Source organism: Musa acuminata, chromosome BXJ1-6 (genome assembly GCF_036884655.1).
Source record: "Musa acuminata AAA Group cultivar baxijiao chromosome BXJ1-6, Cavendish_Baxijiao_AAA, whole genome shotgun sequence".
NCBI classification, from domain to species: domain Eukaryota; kingdom Viridiplantae; phylum Streptophyta; class Magnoliopsida; order Zingiberales; family Musaceae; genus Musa; species Musa acuminata.
This window is the reverse complement of record NC_088332.1, coordinates 38,261,420-38,288,656: the sequence shown is the minus strand read 5'-3', so window position 1 is coordinate 38,288,656 and position 27,237 is coordinate 38,261,420. Positions and strand designations below refer to the sequence as shown.

Here is a 27,237-nt window from a genome sequence, read left to right as displayed (position 1 = left end):
GATATTCATATGTTGATTTTACAAATTGCCTCGATAGTGAAAAATCCACTTTAGGATTTACATTCATGTTAGCTGGTGGGATAATTTTTGGAAAAGTGTAAAGCAATTGCTTATTGAATCATCAACAATGGAAGCTGAATTTGTTGCATGCCTTAAGGTCACAAATCAAGCTTTATGGCTATAAAATTTTATTTCAGGACTTGGTGTGGTCGACTCAATTGCTAGGCCGCTGAAGATATTTTGTGATAACACCATAGTAGTTTTTTACTCTAAAAATGACAAGTACTCTAGTGGTTCCAAGCACATTGAGATAAAGTACTTTGTGGTTAGAGAAAGAGTTCAGAAACAACAAGTATCAATTGAGAACCTGAGTACCACTATGATGATTGCTGATTCATTGACAAAAGCTTTACAGTATAAAATATTTAAAGAACATGTTCTTAGAATAGGACTTGTGAGCAAGTCATAAAAGATATATTGATGCATGTTTAGGTGGATGTTATTATTGAGATTTTTTTACTTAATTAAAGTTATTTGTTTTTGCTATCCTATTTATATTTATGTTTATACATATTATAGTTAAATATAATAACATGATTGTCTTAACAAGATAAATTACAGGAATTATTATGGACTATATAAGGAAAGACTAACAATGTTGTGGTATATAGAAAGGAGTATAACATTGATGATATATAACCGTTATGACTCGCATTGATAATTTGACTTAATATATTATTATTATGTTTATTGGACTTATTAGCTTGTTTTAAAATTCATAGCCATATATAAAATGCTTTTCAAAAAAATTTTGGAATCTAGTTAGGTAAAATTATTTTTAAATAATTTTATTTTATTTATTTTGATTTTAAATATCTCTTTTATATCTTATCAATTAATGGACCAAGCGAGAAAATGTTAAATTTTGTGATCCTTTATAATTGGATAAGATATATATAATATAATTAATTGGATTCTGATGAAATATATTAACTAGTAGAATTCCATAACTTTGATAAGAGGAACTCTCTTAATTATTTATTCTAGATCTTTTTCTATCATCTATAAATAGGTAATTTATAAATAGACAAGACCTCATTCATATGCAACTATTTTGAGTGCAAACTTTCTTTCACTAAGCATGAATGACATTATATATATATATATATATATATTATAGAGAGAGAGAGAGAGAGAGAGAGAGAGAGAGTGTGTGTGTGTGTGGCAACTTAATGCAGTTTCTATTCTCCAACGAGAAGTCGAAATGAGTAAAAGCTTTGATGCGGTGGCATTTTTCCCATCTCATGTCAAGTCAATGACGAACTGCATTTCATGATCTGAGAAGACACGAAGCAAACAATAGAGATCCAAGTTGACTTCCCAAGCTGACAATGTGACTCGAGAAAATATTCCTATACCCAGAAAGTCAACGGAGTAAACGTCCCTTCTCTTCAAGGATCCATCCATCATCCCCATCCCGCTCATTACTGGGATTCATCGGTATGGTGGTGTCATCTCCAACGATTTCACGTAGTTTTACTCCATCATTTCCACAATCATCTCCCGGAGAGCACGCTTCCATGGATAGCATCCATCCCCACATGCATAGGGACGAAATGACCCGCCATGGTTGATGGAGTTCTCAAAACCCATTTCAGGACTGGACTGTTCTCCTTCACATCTCTATCCACTGAGACAGATGGAAGTATCCTTCTGGTGATTGCTATTTGCTACACCATAATTCAGCTTCTCATCTGCCTCGAATACCTCCAAAGATTTCCTTGGAACTTCACAATGGGATTCAATCGGAGCTCGTTTTCTGCATCATATCTTTATCTTAGATTTGAAGAACAACAATCAACTCTGTTTTTGTAACTCTCATTCTGCAATCCTGTAAAATGCACAAAGCTGCAACTCAAGGCAGGCATGAAGTGGTCTGAATTCATTTTTGTATTTCTTTTTTTTTCCATATCATTTTTTCTTTTCTGCATGAACACTCTATTAGTTATTCCATGCTATGAACACAAATTTGCTCTATACAACATGTGAGATCTGATTGTACTTTACTGCTACATCTTTATCAACAAAACCAACTACATCAAACAAAACTAACATTCCAGCTTGAAGATCATATTTGAAATCTTCCCATGATACTACCCAAGTGGTCAGCTGAACAAGATGAAGGATGAACATTTTAGTAATAATGTTCCAACCCTTCCACAAGCAGTTGCCCGATCAAAAACTCGTATATTCACAATTTGGCTTCACAAACCCATGTTCGATCTCCGAGGAGAATCATATGGTGCTTGCGGCTTGAACAGCGCGATATCGAGCCAAGGATCTGGAAGCTTATTGCATGGTCTGGTTGGATAGAGTGCTGATTTGACTGGGCTCTGGTTAGCTGCTCCAGATAAATAATATGAATGAGGAGGAGAAGGCAGGCAACTTCTATTAGTTTGCTTGAATTGCCTTAATGGACTGGAACAGGGTGAGAGAGAACATGGGGAGACAGGTAGTGACATGTTCAATCTCATGCTGGGTAAATCGCTGCAGAAAAAAAGAAAGTGTTAACACCGGTTTAGGAACAAACACGGAGTTATTATGAAATCAAGCTTGAACTCAGACTACCTCGGGTTCTGGCATGCCATAGGAATTGGCAATCGTAATCCAGATCCTCGTCTCATTCCATAATCTCTATCATGTAGTGGAGAAGTACTCCTATTGGAAGAGAACTCCATGGTGCTCTGTTTCTGCATCAGCAGTAACATTAAGGTAGGGATTGTATTGCCGAAATAGACCAAAATAACTGGTGCAAGCTAACTGTGAGAATTAGCATGCATAGAGTTATTAAATTTGAGTTATAATTGCATGTTAATTGAACAAATATGTGCGCAAAACAGACTCAAAGTCCCCCCTTATCTAAACTAGTAAATATCAGAAGTAATATCAGGTTGATTGAGCATGTCTGCACACATAGGACAAAATCACGAGACAAGCGATCAATCAAAAACATGCCTCAATTTCATTGAAAAATATTTCAGCCAAATATGATTCATGGGAGGAATTATGAAGCAAATATCAAAATTTTGTCTGAGGATAGATAAACTATCATAAAATTATTATCTTAGAACATTATTTAATAGTTTGGTCTATGAAATATACTGAACAATATAGCTGAGAGAAAAGTTATGGAATTGGCTCCATCTTTAATAGAAATGCCAGTATGAAGAAATAAGGAAGCTAATTTTGATGGAATATCTAAATAACTTGGAAAAGATGCACAACAGGAAAAAAATAAATGAGTCGAAAACTCAAGAGAAACATGTCTTTCATTTATTTAGAAAAATAAAGGGAATCAAGTCTACTTCCATATGAAATATATAAAGGGACACCCCAGACAAAAAAAAGACACTTCCAACATATCAACAACATCCTCCATCCTTCACGTAAGGAAAAACTTGAATTTGATCTGTTGCTAGTAATCAGAATAATAAAGCCTGATGTGCATATAATCGAGAAATTATTGACATGCTGGTGCAATTTTCTGTGTAACTGTACCATTGGATGACTTGCATCAGAGGTAGAATAGGCCACATCCTTGATAAGATTCAACTTTGCAGCTTTAATTATTGCTTGGTCTCGAACAAAAGGGTGATCCATCAGCTGCGCTGATGAGGGACGAGCTGATGGGTCACGCTGCAAGCATAGCTTTAAAAACTCCTTTCCTTCAGAAGAAAAATAGTCTGGGAATTCTGGTATATCTTTACTGTTACCAATTTTAAATATCGCAGCAACCTGTTAATTGAAACATAAACCTAAAAATTAGGAACATTAAACATGTACCCATGAAACCTTAGAACACATTCATGCTGGTTTTATCATTGAATAATCAAGTGCCAACATATGGATAATGTACCCCTTCAAACTGGCTCCAGGGAGGCTTTGAAGATGCCATCTCAATAATTGTACATCCTAGGCTCCATATATCTACTGAGAGGTCATAGCCACTGCTATTCATGACAATCTGCATAATATTAAAATTTCCAGAAAACCAGAGCACTTAGTAGTTTGTACATGAACTTCAAGAAGGCAGCATTGCAAATATCAGGTAAAATCTTACCTCAGGAGCCATCCAGTAAGGGCTTCCCTTGAAAGAACGTATTGAAGTGTAAGAAGATATCTGTTTCAAGATGAACAATGTGAGAAACCGAGTAAAGTTAGCAAAAACAATAACCATTAGTCAGCACAGATAAAATGGAAATCTCGACTAAAGTACAGTAATGCATCTTGCTACATTCATGTCTCAAGTGAAAAATAGACAAGGCTAATTCTTTTTTTGAAGTCACTATAGTATATGATTGTTTCTTCAAAACATTGTTTTATGTTAAAATTAAATATTTGGACTTGGATAGATTAATTTCCTCACTGTAGTATATCCTTGACTTAAAATAGTTTGAACAAGTCAGATGTTTTCACTCATGATGATGTCATACTATCTCCAGTTGCTTTGGTCCTCTGGGTCAATATCCATATGCTTGAACACAAAAATAAATTAAGATAATAATAGTTTCCAAGTTTTATTTTCAAATTAGCACATTTAGATCTCTCTACCAATTCAACTTAGTTGCAAACACTAATAGTCACAGAAGCTATCACCATTAATTGCAAAAACATCATATACAATTTTATTTGGTTGCTACTTCATCACTGACCCTGCACTCCTGGAATGATATGCATAACAGGGAGAAGTAGAACTTGTTTTTCCGCTTTTCATTTATGTCCTTCGTTGATGGCATCAGGTACCACATACTGGACATTGATCTCAAAATCTTTTTTCTACTCATCAAAACCATTTCGTAGTTCCATAATCCCTTTCTTCTTTTTGCATCGCTATCTTCACTTTTTAGGACATACGATCAATGTTAAAAAGAAAGAACATGAATCATAAAGAGAGGGTATGCTCCAGAAGTTTCCATTGAACCAGAGATATGCTTTTAGTTTTCTGCAGTTTTAGTAATCAAATTGCATTCCAGATTATTCCATTTTGTAGATATGATAGAAATTCAATTACTAAGAACCTTACATGTTTAGCCATGCCAAAATCAGCTAGTTTGATTTCACCATTAGGATCCACCAGTATGTTTGCTCCTTTAATATCCCTGCCAGGTAAGAAACCATCTCACGCCATCAGAGCAGCAACAAAAACAAAAGGTGTTTCCTCCACAAGGATTTGTTGTCATATACCTATGCACAGTATTCCTCCCATGTAAGTAGGCAAGTCCAGAAAGGATTTGAGCAGTGTAGTTGCGGATTAAAGATTCCCCAAAAGGACCATATTCCTGAAGTAACTTGTAAATAGAACCTCCAGAGACATACTCAAGATAAACTGAGAGTGTGTCTTCAGCCTGGACAAGAAATTTTGTAACTGATTCAGGTTACATTTACTCAAGCTATTTAAAAACACATTCTTTGAGTAGATCCTAACAAAAATTCAATAGATAAGTCCAGATCAAATTGGTCCTTACGATATTGCATATTCATTATCTTCTTACAAAAAGTCATAAATACATGAGTCACATATTATTTAAGATGTCTGAAATAGCATTCTTCATTTTTTTTAATTACTCATAAATCCAACTTGATTTTTTTAATGTTGTTCACAGGTTAATTGGTCTATAAGCTGAAGCTTCTTCAAGCTGAATTATAAGGGTTACTGTCCTAAGAATTTCTTGTTTCACTAAATTTTGTTGTCAGATAAAAAGGTTAAGGATGTGGAAATTAAACACATCTTTGGCTCCATCCATCCATCCATCCATCATCGGTTGCAGGTGAAAGCTCCAACAGCCATCTTGAAGCAAGGCTACAACAAAATTACATAATGTACAAATTTTTATCTCTTGTATCTATAACTGTTTTATAGCAAAATGAGGTGAGAAATGTCACACAGCAGATTGATTGTCACATCAGAGATTTATTCAGATAGGTAGATTTCAGCTCGTTTTTGTATGGTGGACTTATTTAAATCAATCCTGAAATATCTCCAGTTTTTTAAGAGAACCAACAAGTATGATGGCAAATGCTGCAAAAGACATCCTCATGATCTAGAGTGTGGCAACTACGAATTAATTAAATGGCTTTCTAGATAATGAGACATGATATTTAGTGGGTGACTTTTGTTCGTTCCCTTTGTTCACCTTTGTCTCTCCCTTAATTTCTTACCATACTTGCATTCTCATTATGCAACCTAACCCAATGGTCATCACAAAAGAAACTTAAAGCATAAATCACTGGACTAACAAGATCCATTATGTGGAAAACATGGAATATATTTCACAAGGTCCTTAGTTTAAATAACTTAGTAGGTTTAAAGTTACCAGCAAGGTAATCAAACACTTACCAGTTCACTTCCGTAGTACTGCACGATGTTAGGATGTGAGAGCTTACTAAGCAAGGCTATTTCCTGATGGAATGAAAATAAATATCCAATCAGTTCATGATTTGATGACTTGTAGTACTCAAAATGGCAATTTCATGTTAGCTCAAATTCTAAAGAGTCAAAACCGATCTGGAAATGGGAAGGGATGTTATCTGATAGGCGAGACAAGATCAGAAGATTGCCTGGTTTAGCTGGTTGAGACATTCTCTGGAATTTGCATCATCAGAAATTTCTTTGACCTCTTTAATAGCACACATCTGCCCATTTTCACTGGAGCATGGTCACTTGAAGTCAGATCTAGAATAGTCTAATGTTCAGGAAATAAACAGGGAATCTGGAATTCTTTATTGTACAAGAATGCAACTCTGGAAAAACATATTCCTAGTTAAAAAACTACGGAGGTTCATGTGTCATGACAACATCAGCCTGCTCTCAATCAATATGAAACCACATTACAAGATCTCAAGTGTATATGCATAATTGTGCACAATAAACCAAGTACCTGTTGAATCCAACATAGACTTGACCAAAGGTCCCCCTGCCCAATAATTTTCCCTTCTTCCACAGTGACTTAGGAGAACGTGAAGAAGACGAAGATAGAGAAGCAGAAGAGCAGCTGGGAGAGCTTGGAGGAAGAGGCAATGGATGAGGTGGGCTCCTCAGATTGTCCTGCCAGCAGTTTGGGGATGCTGGACCGATACCGAATGAACTGGGATGCACAGGTGATGTAGGAAAAGTATGCCCTCTCAAGCCAGGTGAAGGACTCGCAGTCCTTCTACTGAATATGGTGTCTGTAAAAGTTCGACCATGAGAATATGCATTTCCACCATTAGGATGCTCCAAAACTGGACTGCATGAAAAGAGTTGCATATCTTCTGCCGTCTGCTCACGCCTTCGGGAATCATGCGTTTCGTTTCTTCCCCTCGGCGTGTTGATCGGGTCGGAATACCTACAAACAATACGAATATGATCTAAATCTCATTTTTGACAAAGATAACAACAAGTCCTTATTTGCAAAGTAAGCAAGCATAGCCACCAATGTTAGATAAGTGACTCAAATTAAGGGTTATAGAGGAAACAAGAAAAAGAAACAATGATCCATCATTCCATGCGAAAAGAACAAGAAAACCAAAGGGATATTTCAGCAAGAGGCAATTTTTCAGCCTAATAATTGAAGTAAAATTTAAGAAAGGGGAAAGACAATTCTTAGTTTTACTAACGGAAAAATCTGCCCAAAAATAGCAACAGACCGAATCTGAAAAACAATCAGAAGTAACGATTTCCACTTTATTAAGATCTCTGAGCTCCAATATAACTCATCGCTTTAGACCAATCAAGCCAACCAAAAGATTCAATCTTTACCAAAACCAAAATCAAAGAATGAAAGGCACAACAATTTCATCTGGAACGAGCACAATCCAATCAGGCCTCCGAGAGACAGAAACCACAACGAAAAGAACAAAAACGAGCCAAGCCCAGTTACCTATAGATCCCAAGATCTGGCGTCTCCTCCGAGGAGCCGGAGGAGCTGATGCTAGACGCCGAGGCCGAGGCCGAGGCCGACCCGGTCGACACGCCGTGCGGCGGGATCGAGGTCGGAAGCGGGAGCGGGTGACCAAACACAAAGCCCGTTCCAGATCCCCTTCCACCGGAGCCGCCGCCGCCAAGAAGAGGAGGGTTTCCGCTCATCCTAGGGCGGAGAGCCTCGTCAAAGCTATGAGCCTTCGCCTTAGTGCCATGTCTACCCACCAGCTCCTCATCCGGCGGCAGCGTCACCGTCGCCCTCGGCGTTCGCGGCGTCTCCGGCTCCTTACTCCGAGGGCTGGGTGTGGACTTCGACTTGGATTTCGACTTCCCCTTCCACCACGCCGGCATCTTCGCGCGAGGGGAAACTTCGACTGCTTCGGCAGCAGATTTCACCGGAATTGAGATAAGATAAGGAAGAAAAAGTTGTGATTTGGGGGAGAGGAGAAAGCAAGAAAAGAGAAGGAACCTTCGATTTGGATTGAGTGAGAGAGAAAGTGAGAGAGAGAGAGAGAGCGCGAGGGAAAAAAAAAAAGATCAGAAACTTACCCGCCGTCGAGCGGTCAAGGGACGTCCACGTGGGTTCCAACTGTGTCCCACGTAGTTTCTCCAATCAGCGAACAGGTAGCTGTGGGAGACGCCTGACGACGGGTGGAAAAAGTGGTCCGGGTGAGAGGCATGCTTTCGGTGACAGCTCATCACAGCGCCGACCGGCGCTTCTCGCGTATGAGATGACGTGGGCCTCCCTGGAACAGCAAACATCATCTTTTCTTTCGCTGCCCCCACCGTCACTCCGTTCCCTACCAGCGTGAAGCGACCGTTGGGGCCCACGCGTGGGTAAGAAATGGGGGACGGTCGGGTTGGCGCCGAGGTTTAGAATCTACCTCGATTGTGCCATCGGGGGTGTAGATTTTTTCGGTGCATTTAATGCAAGCGTTGCGTTTCGCCTTCCGCCTTTGCAACGGACAACCTCATAAATTTAATCTCGTTTATGAAGATACCAAAATCATAATATATATATATATATATATAGTGTTTATTGCATGTTTTACGTATTGATCTTATTTTTCTCCCACATACATAATGGCTTAAGCCAAGTTGCATGGTGAACCCCTCATGAATGATAAACATGGGGAAAATATATAATGTGACAGTTGATTTGTAGTAGGGAAAATATCAAAGTCGCACTATGGGATATCTATCATTTACAAGTAAAATGACATGTTTTCATTGATAATTATTTGCGCATTACATGTAGCAATATTACCAGTCCCATTAATCATAGTAAAATAACCCATTTATAAGTCTTCAGTAACTATCTAAGATTCAGCAGAAGAGGAATTCCACCTGCAACAATCACATCCATGGCTTTTCCTTAGCTAGAAAGCCATTTGGTTTACAAGAACATGAAATGATCAACACTGGTGTAAAAGCCTGGAAGAAGGAAGATTACATCACACACACATTTTCTTGTCGTACCAAACCTACCTACTTTGTGTCTAATATACATAGAGAGAGAGAGAGAGAGAGAGAGAGAGAGAGAGAGAGAGCACTGTCGTGGATGCTGTTCACTCTCCACCTACTTATCTGTGTGGATCAAGCAATTAAATTAAGTACCAGAATATGTGAGCATGTCCCTGTCATTTAAGGCCTAACCGAGGAGTAGAATTGAAGCGAGAGAAGCTTTTTCCCATGACATACTTTTATGGTGTTGGTGGGAGGGAAGTCGGTAGGTTGGGTTGGGGAGGAGGAAGATGATGATTCCACCGACATGTGTAGTAGCTGGTAATGCGTGCAGGCTTAGGCCGCGGTTTGCAGTGACATTGCCATCCACAAGTACCTTTTACCTATAGCGACAAAATCGATCATCGATCCATGTTACGGTATATCATCACATTTTAAGAATCAGATCCGCAGTCAAAAGTAGATTTCATCCTCCTTTTGATATTACGTTTCGAGAATCAAATCTTTGAGAAGATGGATATTTTTTACAAAGGAATTATCGTTCCTCATATGATTATTTCTAAGCTGCTCAGCATTATGTGATGAGATCTATAGATCGTTATGTTTGTGTAGAAAAATTATGCATCTATCTTTTCACCATTAGATGTTGGTAGATGATGCCAGGTGCACAAGAAGATGCTTGGTTAGCCTTATTGGTGGTGGATAAGCTTCCCATGGACCACCTTTGGTGCAGCTTTCTGGTGCTGGGAATGTGCAGGTGAGATGCATGGAATCTGCCTCTCTCTCTCTCTCTCTCTCTCTCTGAGCCCAAGTCTTTTACCGTGTATATGTGGAAGAGAGAGAGAAGAGAAAGACTTCTCATTCTCTTTATTGATAGTACTGCTACAACAGCAAAGATTACCCCCCTCTTTAGCTTGTGGCTTTCGAGGTGGCGTTCAGATCTCTCTCTCTCTCTCGGGGAAGCTTCCAACTATGATGGGGGAGTACAAGTCCAGGTTCAGAGCTCCACTTGCCAGTGACAGGCTGAGCCACCACCACCACCACCACGTTTCACCTTGGGACTGGAAGAGATGAAGCAATCCACCATGTGAAGCACACCGTCTTCCCAGACGCAGTGTGAGGAAGTGCAAGTGACGTCGGTCATGTCTCGTGGAGATGATGAGGTGTGGCTCGAGTCATGGCTGTGCTGGGGCACCACCTGAGCTGTCCAACACTGCATTGGATTAGGTCAAGTCCCTCTCACATGACATCTCCTTCCACCTCATCTTGGTGGGTGTTGCATAGCTTAGGTAGGTCAGATCACAACACCCTTAAAGAGTCCTGTGTGAGGTTGGGAGGGCTATAAACAACAAGTCATGTTGTTGTTGTTGTTGTTGTTGTTATTGATCCATCTTTACTATAACTATTATTATTATTACTATTAAATGGAGGAGTAGATTGGATTGAGCTTTTACAGATAATTGGAATAAAAATCCCTATTTGATTTGATCCAGTTCAACACTGGCTTGCTCATCAATTGAGATGAATGAGTCTTATGTCCTACTTATGGCTGGATGAATTATATTTTGTTTGAAACCTCTACTTGTGGTGATTTGTAATTTAGGATAACTCATTTGAGATTTGTAGCTTATTGTGGAGAGCTTATTAATTAATATCTCTTCTAAAACAATAGCAACTTTTTTTCTTACATGCATCCTTATTCATCCAACTCTAATTATATCAAACCATATTTTTTAGAACAAAATGGAAGGAGTTCATATGATCTCATATATAAAAAAAAATTGTTTTTTGAATTGTTAATACATATAGTGAATCCTTTTCTAATGACTTCAGTTTTTCAAAAAATTTATTCATCTATTTATAAATATTGAAGCAAAAAAAAACTTGAAATAGACACATATTATTGAACTAGTAAAAAAAAAACCCCCACAACTACACATGAAAGAATCCATTGAAAAATATTGATAAGGTTCTTATCACAATGAAAATTAACAATGGACATAAAAGTTTGCAGCTTGTTTCATTGTGGCTGCATAGGTCACAAAGGATGATGTGGGTGACTTCATGTGGTGTGTCTCTTGAGAAAGATATGGCTCAAACTTAATCTCTCCTAACCATATCCAACACTAGATTACATGTTGTCTCAACAAAAGAGAATATTTGGCACAAGAGTGTCCAATGTAGAATAGAGATGCTTAGATTCTTTACAAGCTTGTCCCTGATGGACAGATTAGGCATCACATCATCATGAAAGCTAGTTGGACACAGCCCCATGATTGATCAAAAGAAGATCCCAAGATAATATTGCTTGCCAACATTTGTACTACATATAGTTGTATGACAGAAGTATCTACTTTTTTCCTTCTCTATTATTTTTTATATTAGATCAGATTTGATATTGTGATAATGCTTGAATCACTGGATCAAAGTATTAAACTCAATTTTATGATGTTTATAGGTTTAAATAAGTCTTTCTTTTATTTTTTATATGCTCTTTTATGTGTAAATATAATTTATTGTTGGATCAAATAAATCTCCCTATCACTATTCTATGACACAAGAACAATGAAATCATGTCCTTGCATTGCATCATTTCCATGAAGGCCAACAATGTAAGCTCCAAGAACAAGAAAATGGTCATAATCTTTCTTTTTCTTTGGTTTAACTTAAGAGGTGAACCATTTGCTAATTTAGCCCCCACATCAGGCACTTTTTGGTACCAATTTCTTTTTGATTTGGAGCCAATCATTGAGATTCTTATATTGTCTTCCTCACTGTTACAATTATAAATCCAAAGTGTAGTCCACTAATTGAAGAATTATTGTTTGTAATTATGCAGTTCATCGCCTTAACAAAACAAATTTAAACATTTTTTGTACATTAATATGATGATTGATCACACATCTTCCTTTCTACAAACTAATTGATGTTATGTTTCGACTAATAGTGTTTAATGGTGCATGAAAGAAGATTATAGTGTCTTTATGTATATAATTTCTTAAAATTTAGATTTATTATTATTTTTAAGTAGCTATATAACTGACTTCGAAATCTATTTTACTTGTCTAATTTCTAGCGGATCAAGAAATCCGTTCTTCGCGTAAACAACCCGTGCGAGATTATACATTTATTGTCATTTGATTCTAAATTCTTATCAAGATTAGAGATAAATGATGGAAAGGATTCTAACTCTAAGAATTATCAGCTACTTTGTTTTATGGTTTTAATTTGAGTTGCAAGAGTATTCATTTGGCCTCACAAATATAGTGTAACCTTCAACCACAGGATCTTCCAGCAAAAAAGCCAAATTAGAAAGACCAGTTAGGTTGCTGGCTGTGATTTAGGATTTGTTTGTTTCCTTGATCGAATCAAGTCATAGAATAATACTAATGAGATGTTCTATCTTGATGCATTAATCTGTTCTAGATTGTTTATGTTCTATGCTACTCTAAATTAAAATAACTATGAGGCAAAGAACAATTGTTTCTTGGATTTCAAATTGGGGCAAAGTGTTAAGAGTTCTAAATCACTCAACTCTTCTAATTTCTCTTTTCTTGAACAGAATTATAAGATGAGCAAGAATTGTGTGTCTAATTACTAAAAGGAAAGAAACAAAGTTACAACTTTACCATGTATTTAAATGTAGATCTAGAAAAATTGTAACTACAAACTATAGGAAAAAATTGAATGCTTGTTGTTCATGTTGTGTATTTGGTGTTTGTATGATGAGATCAAGAAAAGTGTAGTCTTTGATCACATTTTATGAGTAATTTTCAGATCATTGGAGATCCAATATTCATCCATCATATGTAATTTAAACAAAATATTTTTTTTTTCTGGTTCCGATTAAAGCGACTAATAATAATAATTAAGGTGAATAGAATAATTATAACTCAAACAATACTGATTGAATATTAAGGCGAAATTCTCGATTAATCCTTACACCTATTATATGCCTTCAGATTTTTTTAATAAATTATATTGTATTTATTTATTTTAGATTATGATTAAGAATCTAATAAAGAATTAGTCCTATTGAAAATTAATTATTCATTCTTCTTCCTTGTATTTATTGGTTTAATTTGGAGAAAAACATATATAGTTCCAAAAGATTCTACAAAAATATCTTCATACAAATTTTATATATAACTTTGAATATATATATATATATATATATATATATATATATATATATATATATATATATATATATATATATATATATATATATATATATATATATATATATATAGAGTGAATTCTCAGAAAAAAAAACTCTCTTTTTTAATTTTTCCCTCGATAAATAGTACCTTATATTTTCATAATTTCTTATCATTTTTACTTAATACTTGAAATACCCTGATTGGACAATCAATCTGTCTATTTTTTTTCGTAGATCCGTAAGGTGAATCGTTATAATATTTTTATATTATATTATAATTTTTTTTAATAATATTTAAAAATATTATTACATAATACAAAAATATTATAATATTTTTATAATGTTTTCAACAATATGAATGTTTTTGCAAAAAAAGACTACAATATTTTTATTAAATTAAATTATTATTATTATTTTTGTGCCTATAATGAGTCGAGACAATACGTGGTTCCAACTGCCTACGAGTCAACCATCTGTACCTCCGTCCATCTACATCTATCTATGTAAGGCGACGACCGGTTCAAATCTCCCTGGGTTTCCGCCACCCCTACTCCTATCTCGGGGACTCTCTCTCAACCTCGTCTCTATTGACGCCCAATCTTTCCTCTTCCTTTCCCCCTTCTCCTCTCCTCGTCTTCTGCATCCATTTGTCTTCCATCGAATAGTATGCTTGGATATTAACCGCACCAGCTGCGATTATTCATGGAGAGAAGCCAAACCGTTACTCAGAAATTTAGCAGCTTCTCCTCCTCCTCCTCCTCCACCTCCGGCCGCGACGACAAACCCCGGGAGATCGACCGCAGCCGCTCCTTAGGCCCCGTCAAGCTGGAAAAGAGCTACGGGAAGAAGGAGAGGGACACCGAGACGGTGACAATCGAGGAGGATGAAGAAGAAGGACAGGAAGAGGAGGAGGTGGAGGTTGTTGTGGTCGTCAACAAGGAGGAGGAAGCAAGCAGCGCTCCCGAAGAGCCACCGGAAGCCAGCTTTGGCTCCATTTCGGAGGAAGTCGATGGTTTCCTCTCCTTTCTTCTCAGCATTGACGATGGGCGGGATCAGTGGCCTGAGCCGCCGGCGATGCCCGAACCTACCATCAAGAAGTTTCTTGATTTCGTGGAGGAGGAGCTGGTCAAGTATGAATCCGGCAAGGATGGAGCGTCTCCTCCTGCCAACGACGAGCTCGTCCTTTTCGACGCCATTGATCGGGTGGCCAAGCTGACTTCCGCGTTATCGATCTTCTCGTCGGATACCAAGTATAACAAGGCGATGACTCGCGCCAGCAGCATCCTCCGCTACGCGATGTGTTTCCTCGAGGACGAGTTCCATTCCCTTCTCGAGGACTCTAAACCGAAGAAGGATACCGGCACTGCCAGGCCGAAGACTAAGCGGCGGCCGTCGATCGGACACCTTCACGATGCCATCGATCGCTGCGTTCCGCCGCCGTCGGAACCCGATCTTGCCGAATTTCCTTCGACTTATACGCCGGAGATCATCGAGAGGCTGAGTGGGATCGCCGGCGCCGTGGTCTCCGCCGGGTACGCGACGGAGTGCTGCCAGGTGTTCACCATCTCCCGCCGCAATGCGTTCGACGTCGCCCTGTCGAACCTCGGGTACGAGAAGCTCGGCGTCGACGACGTGCAGAAGATGCCGTGGGATTCGCTGGAGGCCAAGATCGCGACGTGGAACAAGGTCTTCCGGCAGACCGTGGAGGTCGCCTTTCCCCGGGAGCACGACCTCTGCGAGGCCGTCTTCGCCGGCCACAGCGCCATCGCCTACAGCATCTTCCACAACTTCGCCCGTGGCGTCACCGTCCTGCTCCTGGGTTTCGCGGAGGCCGTCGCCACGACAAAGCGCTCCGCGGAGAAGCTCTTCAAGGTGCTCGACATGTACGAGACGTTGCGCGACATGGTGCCGAGGATCGATGCCCTCTTGCGCACCACCGAATCGGAACCGGATGACTCCTCTGCCGCTCACGATCTCACGACAGAGGTGGCGCTGGTTCGCTCGCGCCTCGGGGAGGCCGTCGTCGCGATCTTCTGCGATCTGGAGACCTCCATCAAGACCGACATGGGGAAGAACGCCGTGCCGGGTGGCGCCGTCCATCCGCTCACCCGCTACGTGATGAACTACCTCAAGTACGCGTGCGAGTACAAGAACACGATGGAGCAGGTGTTCAGAGACCACAAGAACTCGGAGAACCCATCGTCGCAAGTGGAGGACGCCGCAAAAGGCGGCAGCGACGACAACCATAACCCGTTCGCGATTCAGCTAATGGAGGCGATGGAATTGCTGCACACCAATTTGGAGTCCAAGTCCAAGCTCTACAGGGATCCCGCACTCTGCAGCATCTTCTTGATGAACAACGGGAGGTACGTCATGCAAAAGATCAAGGGGTCGACGGAGATCCATCAGCTGCTAGGGGACACCTGGAGCCGGAAGCGGTCATCGGATCTGCGGCAGTACCACAAGAACTACCAGCGGGAGACGTGGTCCAAGGTGCTGGCGTGCTTCAAGGACGACGGGCTCCAGGCGAGGGGGCACGTCGCCAAGCCGGTGCTCAAGGAGCGGCTCAAGAGCTTCAACTCCATGTTCGAGGAGATCCACAAGGCGCAGAGCTCGTGGGTGGTGAGCGACGAGCAGCTGCAGTCGGAGCTGAGGGTGTCGGTGTCGGCGGTGATCGTGCCGGCTTACCGGTCATTCCTAGGGAGGTTCTCGCAGTACCTGGATCCCGGGAAGAAATCAGGGAAGTACATCAAGTTCGGGCCGGAGGAGCTCGAGAACTACATCGATGAGCTCTTCTCCGGCAACCCGTCATCCATGGTTAGTCGGAAGAGGACATGAGTGCCGAGAGCTTCTTCTGGATTCCCTCACAGTCTTCTGTGTCCTCCTCCTATTCATGTATGTCACCAAAAATTTTTATCATCATATCAAATAGGGATTTATGGATTCATATTTCAAGAAATTATTGAACTGACTTCTTTGGGACCTCAAAATATATCTATCTATCAGATTTCTTTGACTTAAATATAAATATCTAAAATTTATGTCAAATTATTTTATATTTTTTTAATATTGTATTTCATATTTATATTTAACAAATTTAAATTTACATAATTAAAATTTATTTTAATAAATTTAATTTTTTTTGAGCCAAAATAAATCAAGAAAAAGATAAATAAATAAAAATATCATTCACCTTTAAGAGATTAAAATCGAAAACGAAGAACTCTATAAGAAAAGAAAATTAAAACCTGCAACTTTTCTTAGGAATTTTTCCTTTTTCTCAATATTTATTTACAGGACTATTTTTAGTTCTTGTCCGAACTCCACTACAGATGAGAGCCTATATTTGAGATCGACTTCGGCATGGCTTGCTAAGATTAAGAACGATTGCATCTGTCGATCGTATGAGTTCTGTCAGAAATCTATGCGGCTAAAAAAAGATTTGCACCTGATGGAGTCAGAAATCACGAATCCACACATGATTATTAGAACACCGGCTGAAAAAGACAGCGAAGCGAAGGAGGAAGAAGATCAAGAACAGTGCTCAAAGCCATGAAGCAAGCAAACTATTGGGGACAGACACACATGGTCGTACGACAACCAGGAGATGAGTCCTTTATTCTACCAAGCAATCTTTCTCGGAAGAGGCGGGTGGATCGTCGTCTGTCTACTCGCAGGCGTGCTTCTTCGCTTCCTTCTTCTCATGGTGCTCGTGGAATGCAAACCCAGCGCTGCCCACCGCAACAGTGGCAGCGATCTCCTCGGCGACCTTGTGCTTGTGTGCGTTCTCCGGATCCTTTTTCGCCTGGTGCTTCTCGTGCTGCGCCAATGGAACAACCAGATGACCACCAACGATCGCAAGTCGACGTCAGATAATGACGATCGATGTCGAGATCGGGGAAATAGAGTTTTGGTGACTTACCAGGGCATAAGCACCGGCAGCAAGGGCACCCAGCTCACCTAGGTGTTCCTTGTGCTTGTGGTGCTTCTCCTCCTTCTTGGGGTCAACCTCGGAGGGGCTCTCCTCATCCCGGTGGTGGTGGAAGAAGTGGTGATGGTGCTTCTGCTCCTCCTCTGCCATGGGGCAAATTATTGATGGACTGTCAGAGGAGAAGAGATAAGGGTGTGGTCATGGCTTGATCATCATATGGAAATTTATAGGAGGAAATTGGGGTTGGAGATTACAGAAATGCCCACAATAATCTTATAAACAATTAATGGACCAAAATATAAAAGGATTTTGTTGCTGTGTGTGACTACTAGTCATGAGGTGGGTGGCATAATCAAATGGGATGGATTATGCATACAGCTGTGGCATTTGGGTTGACATGAATTGGCCTCATCTCAAATGTATGGCTTGACAACAACCAACAAGAAAGTGTGAACCCACTCATCATTTCTTTCCACTCCCATGTGTTAATCAAACCATCTCAATTGTTTAGAAAGGTAATGTTGACCTAAATGAGTTATGAAACCAATAAGTTCATTTTTATCTTGGGGAGGTGGTTTCCTCCACCAGTCATGACTTGCTTGCTCAGGAAGGAGGGAGAAGTATGATTGAAAAGGATCATGCCTTCCTCATGAAGGAAAAGAAGATGGGATCACAAGTGGTCATGCTTTTATTTCAGATTGATTTAAGAGGTGGTGTGTTGTTGGCATCTCAAAAGATCATCCACCCTTTGTTGGCCAGATTTGCATTGGGATATTATCATAAAGACCAAGTACCTGTTTCAGGCTTCCTTTAAAATTAGCAATCATTGTCAATGTGATTGGGTTCACAACAATTGGGGTAGAACAAGTGGTTTTTTTTTTTTACTTCTTCTTCAGATAATGTCAATTGATGTTAGTAACTTGTAAGAAAATTAAAATTCTTAATATCTAGAAGCTTTTGACCAAGGTAAAAGATATTTAATATTTTATCGGACTAGACTTAATTTTGAATCACATGTATAAGAATCTAAAATTGATGTGTTGGTTTATATGAATACCAAAGTCAAGTAAGATATTTGATCTAATCCTTTCGACAATCCAGTTAGGACTAAGGTAACAAATGAAGTCATGATAACTAAACTTGATAATAATAAATTCATGAATTTTATGTGATCCTGATTTTGAATCTTATCACATCATAAAGATCACCCAACATGTCAAATTTCAATGAGATGTGACTGATGATAGAAGAAAATTTATATCCAATCAAGCATTTGATGGCCAAATTAAGAGGTAGAGAGAGAAAACAACTTGCATCATATCCTATAAATTAGTTTAGGAGTATTTATTATATATCATAAGTTGCCAGATGAAATATCTACTCAAAGAGGATAAAAATGAAATAAATATCAAATATCAAATTCAATCTAAATTGAAGACCTTAAAGATTATTTTATAAAGATGAAATTTTATCAATAAAAAATCATAAAAAATAAAAATTATTCATCGAATAATTATAATTTGATATAATTATAATTATAATTATAATTTTCTTTCTACTTATATTCAGATTAGAACATTATAATGTATCATAGAATAGTATATTATGTTCTTTCCTCACATTATGTTTAGAGACCATATTTATTTAATTTCTTGATGGTCATCAACAGCCAATTAATTATATTATTTTTTCATATTATATGTGACTGATATATTCTTTCACTTATTTTCCTCTATTATTAAAATAAATCTTGATGGTTATCATTCGATAGTTGCATATGGAAACTCTAATGTCCCATCACAAGAACACATTACAGCCTTTAACAGATGTCAAGAGAAGATTCAAGTCAACTATCATATTTTATCCAGAAAAAAATTATATGCACTTCTTTTTCATTAATAATAGTAGAGAGAGAAATCAACTGCAAGTCGCACCCCACACTGATACATATTAGATCACACAGTAACATATGCACCAAACCAGCACTTATTTGGGTGCATTAGAGTGTCAAATCCATGAACGTAAACACTCCACCTCAGTATATATATAACGTGATATATGTGTATACATAGATGCGCCCTTAGAAGAGGTGGTGGTGGTGCTTCCCGGTGGCCTCCTCGGCTTCCTCCTTGGCTTCCTTCTTCTCGTGGTGCTCATGGAAGGCATATCCTCCGCTGCCGACCGCCACCGCCGCGGCAATCTCCTCCTCTATCTTGTGCCTGTGGCCATGCTCCTCGTCCTTCTTGGCCTCGTGTTTCTCGTACTGCACTCGGCACAGAAGATATGAGTAGAACACAAAATCTATTGAGGTCGAATTCCGTTCGATATAGAGAAGAAAAACAGAGTGCAAAATATACGATCAAAGAGAGCTACCAGAGCAAAAGCACCGGCGGCGACGGCGCCCATCTTTCCGAGATGTTCCTTGTGCTTGTGTTGCTTCTCTTCCTCCTTGTACTTCTCGTAGTCGTCGGAGGCCGACCCGGCCACGACAACCGTCTCGGTGTACCCGGAGGCGTAGGCGTCACCGCCACCGGAGTAGGCAGTCTCCGAGTACACCGCCTCCTCGGTGAGCTGCTCTTCGGCGGGCTGCTCCTCCTCCTTGTGGTGGTGGAAGAAGTGGTGGTGATGCTTCTCCTCGGCCATCCGCGTTTCGACGATGCTTCACGTTGTTCGGGGACTGGTCGCTGTGGCACTCGACATGGGTGGCTGCGGTATTTATAGTGGCTCCGAAGCTGAAAGAACGGTCCGATTCGATCAAGCGGACGGTTGGTGATCTGATTCGACCTAGCGATTACCGATGAGTGACTTGAAGATGGATTCGGACCGTTCGATGTCGATCGGACGCCCGAAGTGCCGCACGCGTCACCGACAAAGTCGGAGGGCGACGTGGTGGGCCCCAGCGCACGTCCTTCTCATTTGGCTCGTTTACGTAGACATCAGCGACGTACACCTTTCGCCGGGGCCCACTCGAGTGTGCGGTGGAGAAGAAGACGCGTGGATTTGCTTCGTCGCGAATCCTCTCGATAGGTCCGCGAGTTGTGGGGCCCGACAACGCGCTGTGTCGGCAAGAAGCAAATCCGGGAATCCAATCGGGTCTTGGCGGTCCGGGTACGGATCCACCTCTCATCATCAGATATCATTCCAGCCGTCCATTATCTTTAGGTGTACGGTGTGATCTAAAGATGGAGAAATCAGTCAAAATAATAATAACAAAGGGCAAATAAGTAGAGGAAAATTATCGATGGTGCTTCACATCTTCTTCAAATTGCAAGTGTCATTGACATGGGAAAAGGATTGATACAGCAGCAACCTACCAAACAAGACTTGTAGGTTGGCACACGGCATCATATTCCTTCGTGGGAAGGGAGATTATAATTATGATCACTCATGACTTGTGTGTGATCGTATCAATTCCAATACAGATATGGGTGTCATTATCACTATAATATGTGTGTAACATAGCAACTGGCAAAAAGATAGGAGGGATGTATAGTATACTTGTCGACAACTCTTTCGCAAGATGTGTCCAAATGTTGCAGTCCTCTTTTAGATGCCTAATTAATTGTACATATATTTCCACCGAACGAACTGTAGGTGACTTGTGAAACCAAATGTTGAATTGGATCCAACTATTTTGGCTACATACGATTTGCAAGATAAATCGAAGCAAGTATGGCTGGTGTTGCTTCCAAAAGAATTTCTTTGAGAATCTAATAAGATTAATTTATTCTTTTTTCTATGATAGATAGTCAAAATTTCATCTAAAGGTCTACTAGAGATCAAAATTATTATTAAAAAAATATATGTTTCTTTTGTCCCTTTCAATCCATCAAAAAAAGTATAAAAAAAAACCGATCGATATATTTAAGACGATTATGTTCTTACAAAATACATAGCAAGTGAATAAAAAATATTAAAAATATATGGGTTTTGGGTATTGTTATACAATATGAGAGAAGAATCCACCTGCGGAAGGCTAATATACTAGCGAAATAAAAAATAAATAAATAAATCTCAGACCAGGAACAACTTGGAAAGTTTGAATCACCTGTTTAGCATCTAATCTGATTCACATAAACATCATTAACAATTAAGAGAGTCATGTAAGTTGTGTGTGTGGAAGAGTATGCTCTCATTTTCGGTAAGAGAACTCACTCATGGTATTTAACCATGCAGTTCTTGTATCAAGAGTAATGGAAACCACAAGGCAAAGCCATCAGACACAACACTGCAAATCCATGGTTGTATATTATACAAAGAAATTGTATATGATTTCCCGTTGGTTTCACTTATGGAAACATAACAAAGTACATCACACATAGAAGGAACAGAAGACATTAATAATACAAGAGTAGAACTTTCAAATCTAGTTAGGGAGTTACATGCAACAGAGCCACAGATTGATCAGTGGATGCTGTTACTTATGAGGTCCCTTTTTCTTGTCACATGAAACTTCACCACCGCAGTGACTCCAACTGACATCTTGAATTCTGTGGGTATGCAAACATTACACAAAGCCATCCGATTCAGACCTGCTTAACGCTATGCGAGGCAAACATCATAGAGTATATGCAATATAACCTAATAGAATTAACAATGAATGAGAATGCTGAGAAGTTACATAAGGGGGGAAAAAAGTCTAACAAGAACATGTGGTATCAATTGGTGGTCAATATGATTAAATGGTTAAAAATCTACCTTATCAGTTACTGTTTGACTTTAAAAGCATCCTCAATGCGTTGGATAAGCTGATGGGCAGGCATGGCTCCTTCCTGAATATTGACCAAAATGTTGTTGCCACAACAAGATGTGTACTCAGTGTCAGTGCATGTGCATTTCAGGATGAGATAATGGTATAACAGTTTTAGCTAGAAGAAAAATAGGGAACAAAATAAACAGAGCAATGTGCTTTTTCAATCTTACGAAGCGATCCAAGGGTTTTCCATCCTTGAAAATGATGAATGTAGGCAATGCCTTGACTTGGTACCGATCAGCGATGCTAGTGTATTTTTCTGTATCAATTTTGACCACTTGGATTTTATCTTTCATTTTTTCACTCACTTCTTCAAGAACAGAAACCATGAATTGACAAGGACCACACCTACCGGATAAAAGAAAAAAGAGTCATTTCAGATTCAGAACAGCAGAAATATTATATGCATCTGAGGCACCATTACAAAATATAAACACTGTACAAAAACTACCTCCTTATTCACAAAAAACCAAAATTCCAAGAGAAAAACTTTCACATACACATGAGAAAAATGATGTGCATGATTTGCTCCCATTAGAAGAGAGGCAGGCGTCAAGTGGTGGTCAAATCAGTGAACCTAGCATCATATGGTGCCCAAAGTTGAGAGAAGGCTTGGCCCAAAAAGAGGATTTCTCACTATCAATCAGTAGTCTTTTGCCGTTTGAGATGATAAAATACTAAAAACTCGTCTGTTTTAAATGATAAAGGTCTCAGCCTGTTCGATATTACACATCAGTGTGTGGGCAATCAGCTCAATGATTTACAAAACATTTGAACTTCTAAAAGAATCAACTTCAAAGCTTTTCAAAATTGAGCTAAAGAAAGTTTAAACATTGACAATACAAAAAACAACAATCATCTTAAAGAAAAATAATAGCTTAACATCTAGCATCATAAGCTAAGACAATGACCACCGGACAAAAAAAAAGAATAAATTACCTAGAAAGTGAAACAAGGACTTACCAAGTTGCATAAAAGTCAACCAACAGAGGCTTATCACATTTTTCCAACAATTCATCAAAAGAAGAGAAGGCTTGCTTCTTTGCTTCTATCTGTAAAACCAAATAAAGAAATACTGTTGTTAAATTCAACTTCGTACAACCTCTAATTACATCTGGATAATAAATGAAACAAGAAAAATGCATAAAATGGGCATGTATAAAAAAAGTGCCAAGCCCAATTCCTTAATCTATCCAGCTACACATTCTTTGTCAGATAAAAGGATGCTCATCACTCATTTAAACAACAATAAACTAGAGTGCATAACAGGATCAGGCTAAACCTATTCATGAGAGAGGTGAAATTTTAGCTTTTGAATAAAAAAAATAAAAAATTATTCGACATACGAAGAAAGATTGTTGTTAAATTCAACTTCATACACCTTCTAATTACATCTAGATAATAAATGAAACAAGAAAAATGCATAAAATGGGCATGTATAAAAAAAGTGCCAAGCCCAATTCCTTATTCTATCCTGCTACACATTCTTTGTCAGGTAAAAGGATGCTCATCGCTCATTTAAACAACAATAAACTAGAGCGCATAACAGGATCTGGCTAAACCTATTTGTGAGAGAGGTGAAATTTTAGTTTCTGAATATAAAAAATAAAAAATCCTTCGACAGACATACGAAGAAAGATTGTTGTTAAATTCAACTTAGTACACCTTCTAATTACATCTGGATAATAAATAAAACAAGAAAAATGCATAAAATGGGCATGTATAAAAAAGGTGCCAAGCCCAATTCCTTAATCTATCCTGCTACACATTCTTTGTCAGGTAAAAGGATGCTCATCGCTCATTTAAACAACAATAAACTAGAGCGCATAACAGGATCAGGCTAAACCTATTCATGAGAGAGGTGAAATTTTAGCTTCTGAATAAAAAAAATAAAAAATCCTTCTACATACACACACACAAAAAAAAGAAACACCTTTTTGACTGTCAAGATATGTTACGTACCACTCCAGCTTATGCTTCATAGGCAGCTAAAAGAATGCATACAAGCAGTGAAAATTCATAAAAAAATCTATTCACAGGTAGGCACGGGAAAATTTTCATCATTCTGTGACAACATGTCGAATCAGAAAAAGCTATGCAATGCAGCAGGCAATTCCGAACTATGTCTTCCAAGTACCTCACTCCAACTGCTAAAGAACATGCGATATTAGAATAGCTAATGTAAATACTCAGATTCCGGAAAAATGCAGTTCTATTATAAGATATAAGCATTTAACCGAAATATCACACCGGCTGAATTCTCTATATCAGACGCCTTCCAATTGAATTATCGTCTAACACTTAAAAGGCATCATCTCAGCTTTTAGTTTCTCATCGGCTACAACCATTCAAACCAAGCTCGAATTACCACAAACAGAGACGCTAATATCATCCAAAGGCCATAAATAATTGACCCATAGAAGCAATAATCGGGTCAATTTCGAGACCGTGCGAATTCTAAAAGAAATCAGACATTACTTAGCATCGAATCACCACGTCACAACATATCACTCATGCAAGGACCTGTAATATCCAAGAATCAAGCGCAAAGAAGAGACAAATACCGGTAGCACTTCAAATTTCCAAATATTAGAGTTCTTCGAGCAAAAGAAAAATCAAGATTCCAAATCCAAACTAATCATCATCGAAACAAATCGAACGAAAGAAAGCGTTGGGAAAGGGGGCAGGACGAATCACCCGCGGAAGAACTCGGCGTTGCGGGAGGGCGCTAAGCCGGCGGGTCCCGGTCGCGAGGCGGCAAAGCCGCGCGACGCGCTGCGACCCGAAGGCGGAGAGCTTCGCGGCGCGGAGGGAAACGGAACTGCGGCGGAGGTCGCAGGTCGGCAGGACCGCCGCAGCAGAGGAGCAGGCCGCCATTGCTTTATTGCTTAGGATGGGATGGAATGTCCTCAACCCCCAAACTCGGCGGAAGACGGAGATTTTTAGGACGGCTTAAATAGAACGCGACGGGGGAGCGATGAGACCGTCGCGTGTTGCGGGTTTTAGGGTTCCTTTGCGTGTCGGGCACGCCCGACCCGTTTGCGGAAGACGCATCTTTCGGCATCAAATATTATTATTATTATTATTAATCACATCAATAGGTTTGGATTAATTGTTGTTTTTACTTGGCAAGTTTACACATAATCCAAAAATAACACATAATCCAAACCTATTGATGTGATATAAGAAATAATAATATCAAACTTTTAATATTATATAATTTTGAAGAATAATATCAAAATTATTATATAATAATATTATTATTATATAATATTATAATATATAATAATATCAAAAAATTTTGAAGAATCATATTCTCCATGAAATTGAAAATGTACACTACCATTCTATATTTTACAGGATTTACAATATCATATATATAATTTTGATCAAATGCATACAACTCTTATGAAAACTAAAAAATGTTCACGAAAATTTTTATCTCGAAAATTGATCTTACAATTTGTAATGGAAACTCCTTCATTTGCTTTCGCTTGTGAAAGAACAACACTAAAAATTCTGATATACTTTATAATGAATATAAAACATATAAAATTGATTAATTGATTAATTAATCAATGATAGACTATTTATGATATTTTACAATGTTTATAGTAACTTATGATGCAACTTGCTATTTGTTATATTTTTTCTATGACCATTCTTTGATTCGATGATTAGCGTAATTTCGAGATATAATAATTCTAGATTTGCGTCACTTATATTCTTCAATGTGTTTAATTACAATATTAGAAATAAGCTTCATTAAATTTATTTATCGAAATAAAAGATTTAAAAGGAATCCAATGAACACTTACCATTTTATAATATCTTTTAATCTTATATTTTACATTGGACATTGAATTATAGTGCTCCCAAATCTTTTTATACACATTAACAATCAAAAAATATATTTAATTGGTCTTGCTTGATGTGTTATGCTAAATTATCTAAATAATATAGGGTTATTTCCTTTGAAATATTTGTAAAACAATAAGGAAAGTCGGTAACCTATAAATTCTATATCAAATAAGAAAAATATCAATAACACTGAATACTAAATGTACATCGAAATCATGAATACATTACTACATATAGCACACAAAATTCTTTAGGTGGAGTACATGCCTTCTTAATTAGAATGTTAGCATATGTATCTATTACATAACCTTATAACATATTGTTGAAATCTATCAACTTCACGAAGCAATAACATAAAGTTCAACTCTCAAGATTATTTTGATTGATAAATTATATTATCAAAGAAATTAAATAATTTAGTTAATTACCTTATATTTAATAGATAAATACAAAACTAATAAAGTACAATGAAGCTTTAATTAAAAAAAAAAAAACCCCACGACGATTTCAGCTTGCATAAGATTTTGTTGGATCAAAACATTTTAGTTCATTCCTGTTTAATACATCTTATAAAAAATATAAAACATACTTTCAATATGACAATCATCTTTTTCTTATATTCAATCTCCTTCTTCGAAGTTGGGCTAAGATCAACAAATCCTTTTGGATCTAATTCTTTATCTTTCTTTATTTTTTTCTTTGATTTCCTTTTTAGAGTCTCCTTTTTCACAAATGCTCCCCTTATCTTTCATCTTCCTTGACTCCTTATTTTACTCCCCTTATCTTTCATCTTGTTTGACTCCTTGTTTTATAGTGATTGCGTGTATGCAATTTTGCTGGAATAGATTTGTGGATAACATATTTATATCATCGATTCAAATATTTTTCAAGTTGTTTGTGCACTGTTTTATGGATTGCATTAGTCAAACTATGTTATCACAGTGATACATGAACCTCCTAAGTGTCTTAAAATATATCTGGCAGTTTTTATATTCAGCTTATTGAGGTTTATGTGGTTTTAATTATTCTTCTCTAACATCATCTGTACATATTCTAGTTTGAGTTTGCTTCTCGTAGAATGAAAAATAATTTTTTTTATCTAGTTA

General features: G+C 38.2%; 5 protein-coding genes across 8 annotated transcripts; 1 reads left to right on the top strand and 4 right to left on the bottom strand.

Moving 5' to 3' along the window:
* Window positions 1–1,932: 1,932 nt before the first annotated feature.
* LOC103989096 (mitogen-activated protein kinase kinase kinase 3) lies at window positions 1,933–8,446 on the bottom strand. The gene is made up of 11 exons (XM_009407855.3): window positions 7,920–8,446; window positions 6,939–7,385; window positions 6,619–6,706; window positions 6,398–6,460; window positions 5,245–5,405; window positions 5,084–5,159; window positions 4,121–4,180; window positions 3,917–4,024; window positions 3,559–3,795; window positions 2,629–2,750; window positions 1,933–2,547 (listed from the first exon to the last, which is right to left on the bottom strand). The coding sequence occupies exons 1-11, from the start codon at window positions 8,309–8,311 to the stop codon at window positions 2,265–2,267; spliced, it is 2,037 nt and encodes a 678-aa protein (XP_009406130.2). The 5' UTR covers window positions 8,312–8,446; the 3' UTR covers window positions 1,933–2,264.
* A 5,542-nt stretch (window positions 8,447–13,988) lies between these two features.
* Window positions 13,989–17,292, top strand: LOC135676845 (exocyst complex component EXO70C1-like). The gene has a single exon (XM_065188482.1). It carries the CDS (start codon window positions 14,289–14,291, stop codon window positions 16,422–16,424), a length of 2,136 nt encoding a protein of 711 aa, XP_065044554.1. The 5' UTR covers window positions 13,989–14,288; the 3' UTR covers window positions 16,425–17,292.
* LOC103989094 (abscisic stress-ripening protein 1) lies at window positions 17,041–17,722 on the bottom strand. The gene is made up of 2 exons (XM_009407852.2): window positions 17,509–17,722; window positions 17,041–17,406 (listed from the first exon to the last, which is right to left on the bottom strand). Exons 1-2 carry the CDS (start codon window positions 17,665–17,667, stop codon window positions 17,254–17,256), a joined length of 312 nt encoding a protein of 103 aa, XP_009406127.2. The 5' UTR covers window positions 17,668–17,722; the 3' UTR covers window positions 17,041–17,253.
* Window positions 17,723–19,375: 1,653 nt separating this feature from the next.
* Window positions 19,376–20,222, bottom strand: LOC103989093 (abscisic stress-ripening protein 5). The gene is made up of 2 exons (XM_009407851.3): window positions 19,891–20,222; window positions 19,376–19,780 (listed from the first exon to the last, which is right to left on the bottom strand). Exons 1-2 carry the CDS (start codon window positions 20,158–20,160, stop codon window positions 19,598–19,600), a joined length of 453 nt encoding a protein of 150 aa, XP_009406126.2. The 5' UTR covers window positions 20,161–20,222; the 3' UTR covers window positions 19,376–19,597.
* A 1,514-nt stretch (window positions 20,223–21,736) lies between these two features.
* On the bottom strand, window positions 21,737–25,210 carry LOC103989091 (thioredoxin Y, chloroplastic). 4 transcript variants are annotated; one of them, XM_009407847.3, is made up of 5 exons: window positions 24,968–25,210; window positions 23,234–23,322; window positions 22,441–22,618; window positions 22,216–22,289; window positions 21,737–22,098 (listed from the first exon to the last, which is right to left on the bottom strand). In XM_009407847.3, the coding sequence occupies exons 1-4, from the start codon at window positions 25,145–25,147 to the stop codon at window positions 22,224–22,226; spliced, it is 513 nt and encodes a 170-aa protein (XP_009406122.2). In that variant the 5' UTR covers window positions 25,148–25,210; the 3' UTR covers window positions 21,737–22,098; window positions 22,216–22,223. The 4 variants fall into 4 exon arrangements, with proteins under 4 accessions (XP_009406122.2, XP_009406123.2, XP_009406124.2 ...); XM_009407848.3 differs by having other exon boundaries at window positions 21,737–22,059; XM_009407849.3 differs by having other exon boundaries at window positions 21,737–22,049.
* Window positions 25,211–27,237: the final 2,027 nt, after the last annotated feature.

Bases quoted from the DNA above. Each gene is read 5' to 3' on its own strand.
- LOC103989093 (XM_009407851.3), bottom strand. From the start codon at position 20,160: ATGGCCGAGGAGAAGCATCACCACCACTTCTTCCACCACCACAAGGAG. The intron at 19,781-19,890 runs GTAGCTCTCTTT...TGCCGAGTGCAG, and splicing joins CCGCCGGTGCTTTTGCTCTG to TACGAGAAACACGAGGCCAA.
- LOC135676845 (XM_065188482.1), top strand. From the start codon at position 14,289: ATGGAGAGAAGCCAAACCGTTACTCAGAAATTTAGCAGCTTCTCCTCC.
- LOC103989091 (XM_009407847.3), bottom strand. From the start codon at position 25,147: ATGGCGGCCTGCTCCTCTGCTGCGGCGGTCCTGCCGACCTGCGACCTC. The intron at 23,323-24,967 runs GTGATTCGTCCT...TTGGTTTTACAG, and splicing joins AACGCCGAGTTCTTCCGCGG to ATAGAAGCAAAGAAGCAAGC. The intron at 22,290-22,440 runs GTAAGATTGAAA...GTCAATATTCAG, and splicing joins GAAAACCCTTGGATCGCTTC to GAAGGAGCCATGCCTGCCCA.
- LOC103989096 (XM_009407855.3), bottom strand. From the start codon at position 8,311: ATGCCGGCGTGGTGGAAGGGGAAGTCGAAATCCAAGTCGAAGTCCACA. The intron at 7,386-7,919 runs GTAACTGGGCTT...TATTGTTTGTAG, and splicing joins CCAGATCTTGGGATCTATAG to GTATTCCGACCCGATCAACA. The intron at 3,796-3,916 runs GTACATTATCCA...TTCAATTAACAG, and splicing joins CCTGGAGCCAGTTTGAAGGG to GTTGCTGCGATATTTAAAAT.
- LOC103989094 (XM_009407852.2), bottom strand. From the start codon at position 17,667: ATGGCAGAGGAGGAGCAGAAGCACCATCACCACTTCTTCCACCACCAC. The intron at 17,407-17,508 runs GTAAGTCACCAA...CCATTGGCGCAG, and splicing joins CTGCCGGTGCTTATGCCCTG to CACGAGAAGCACCAGGCGAA.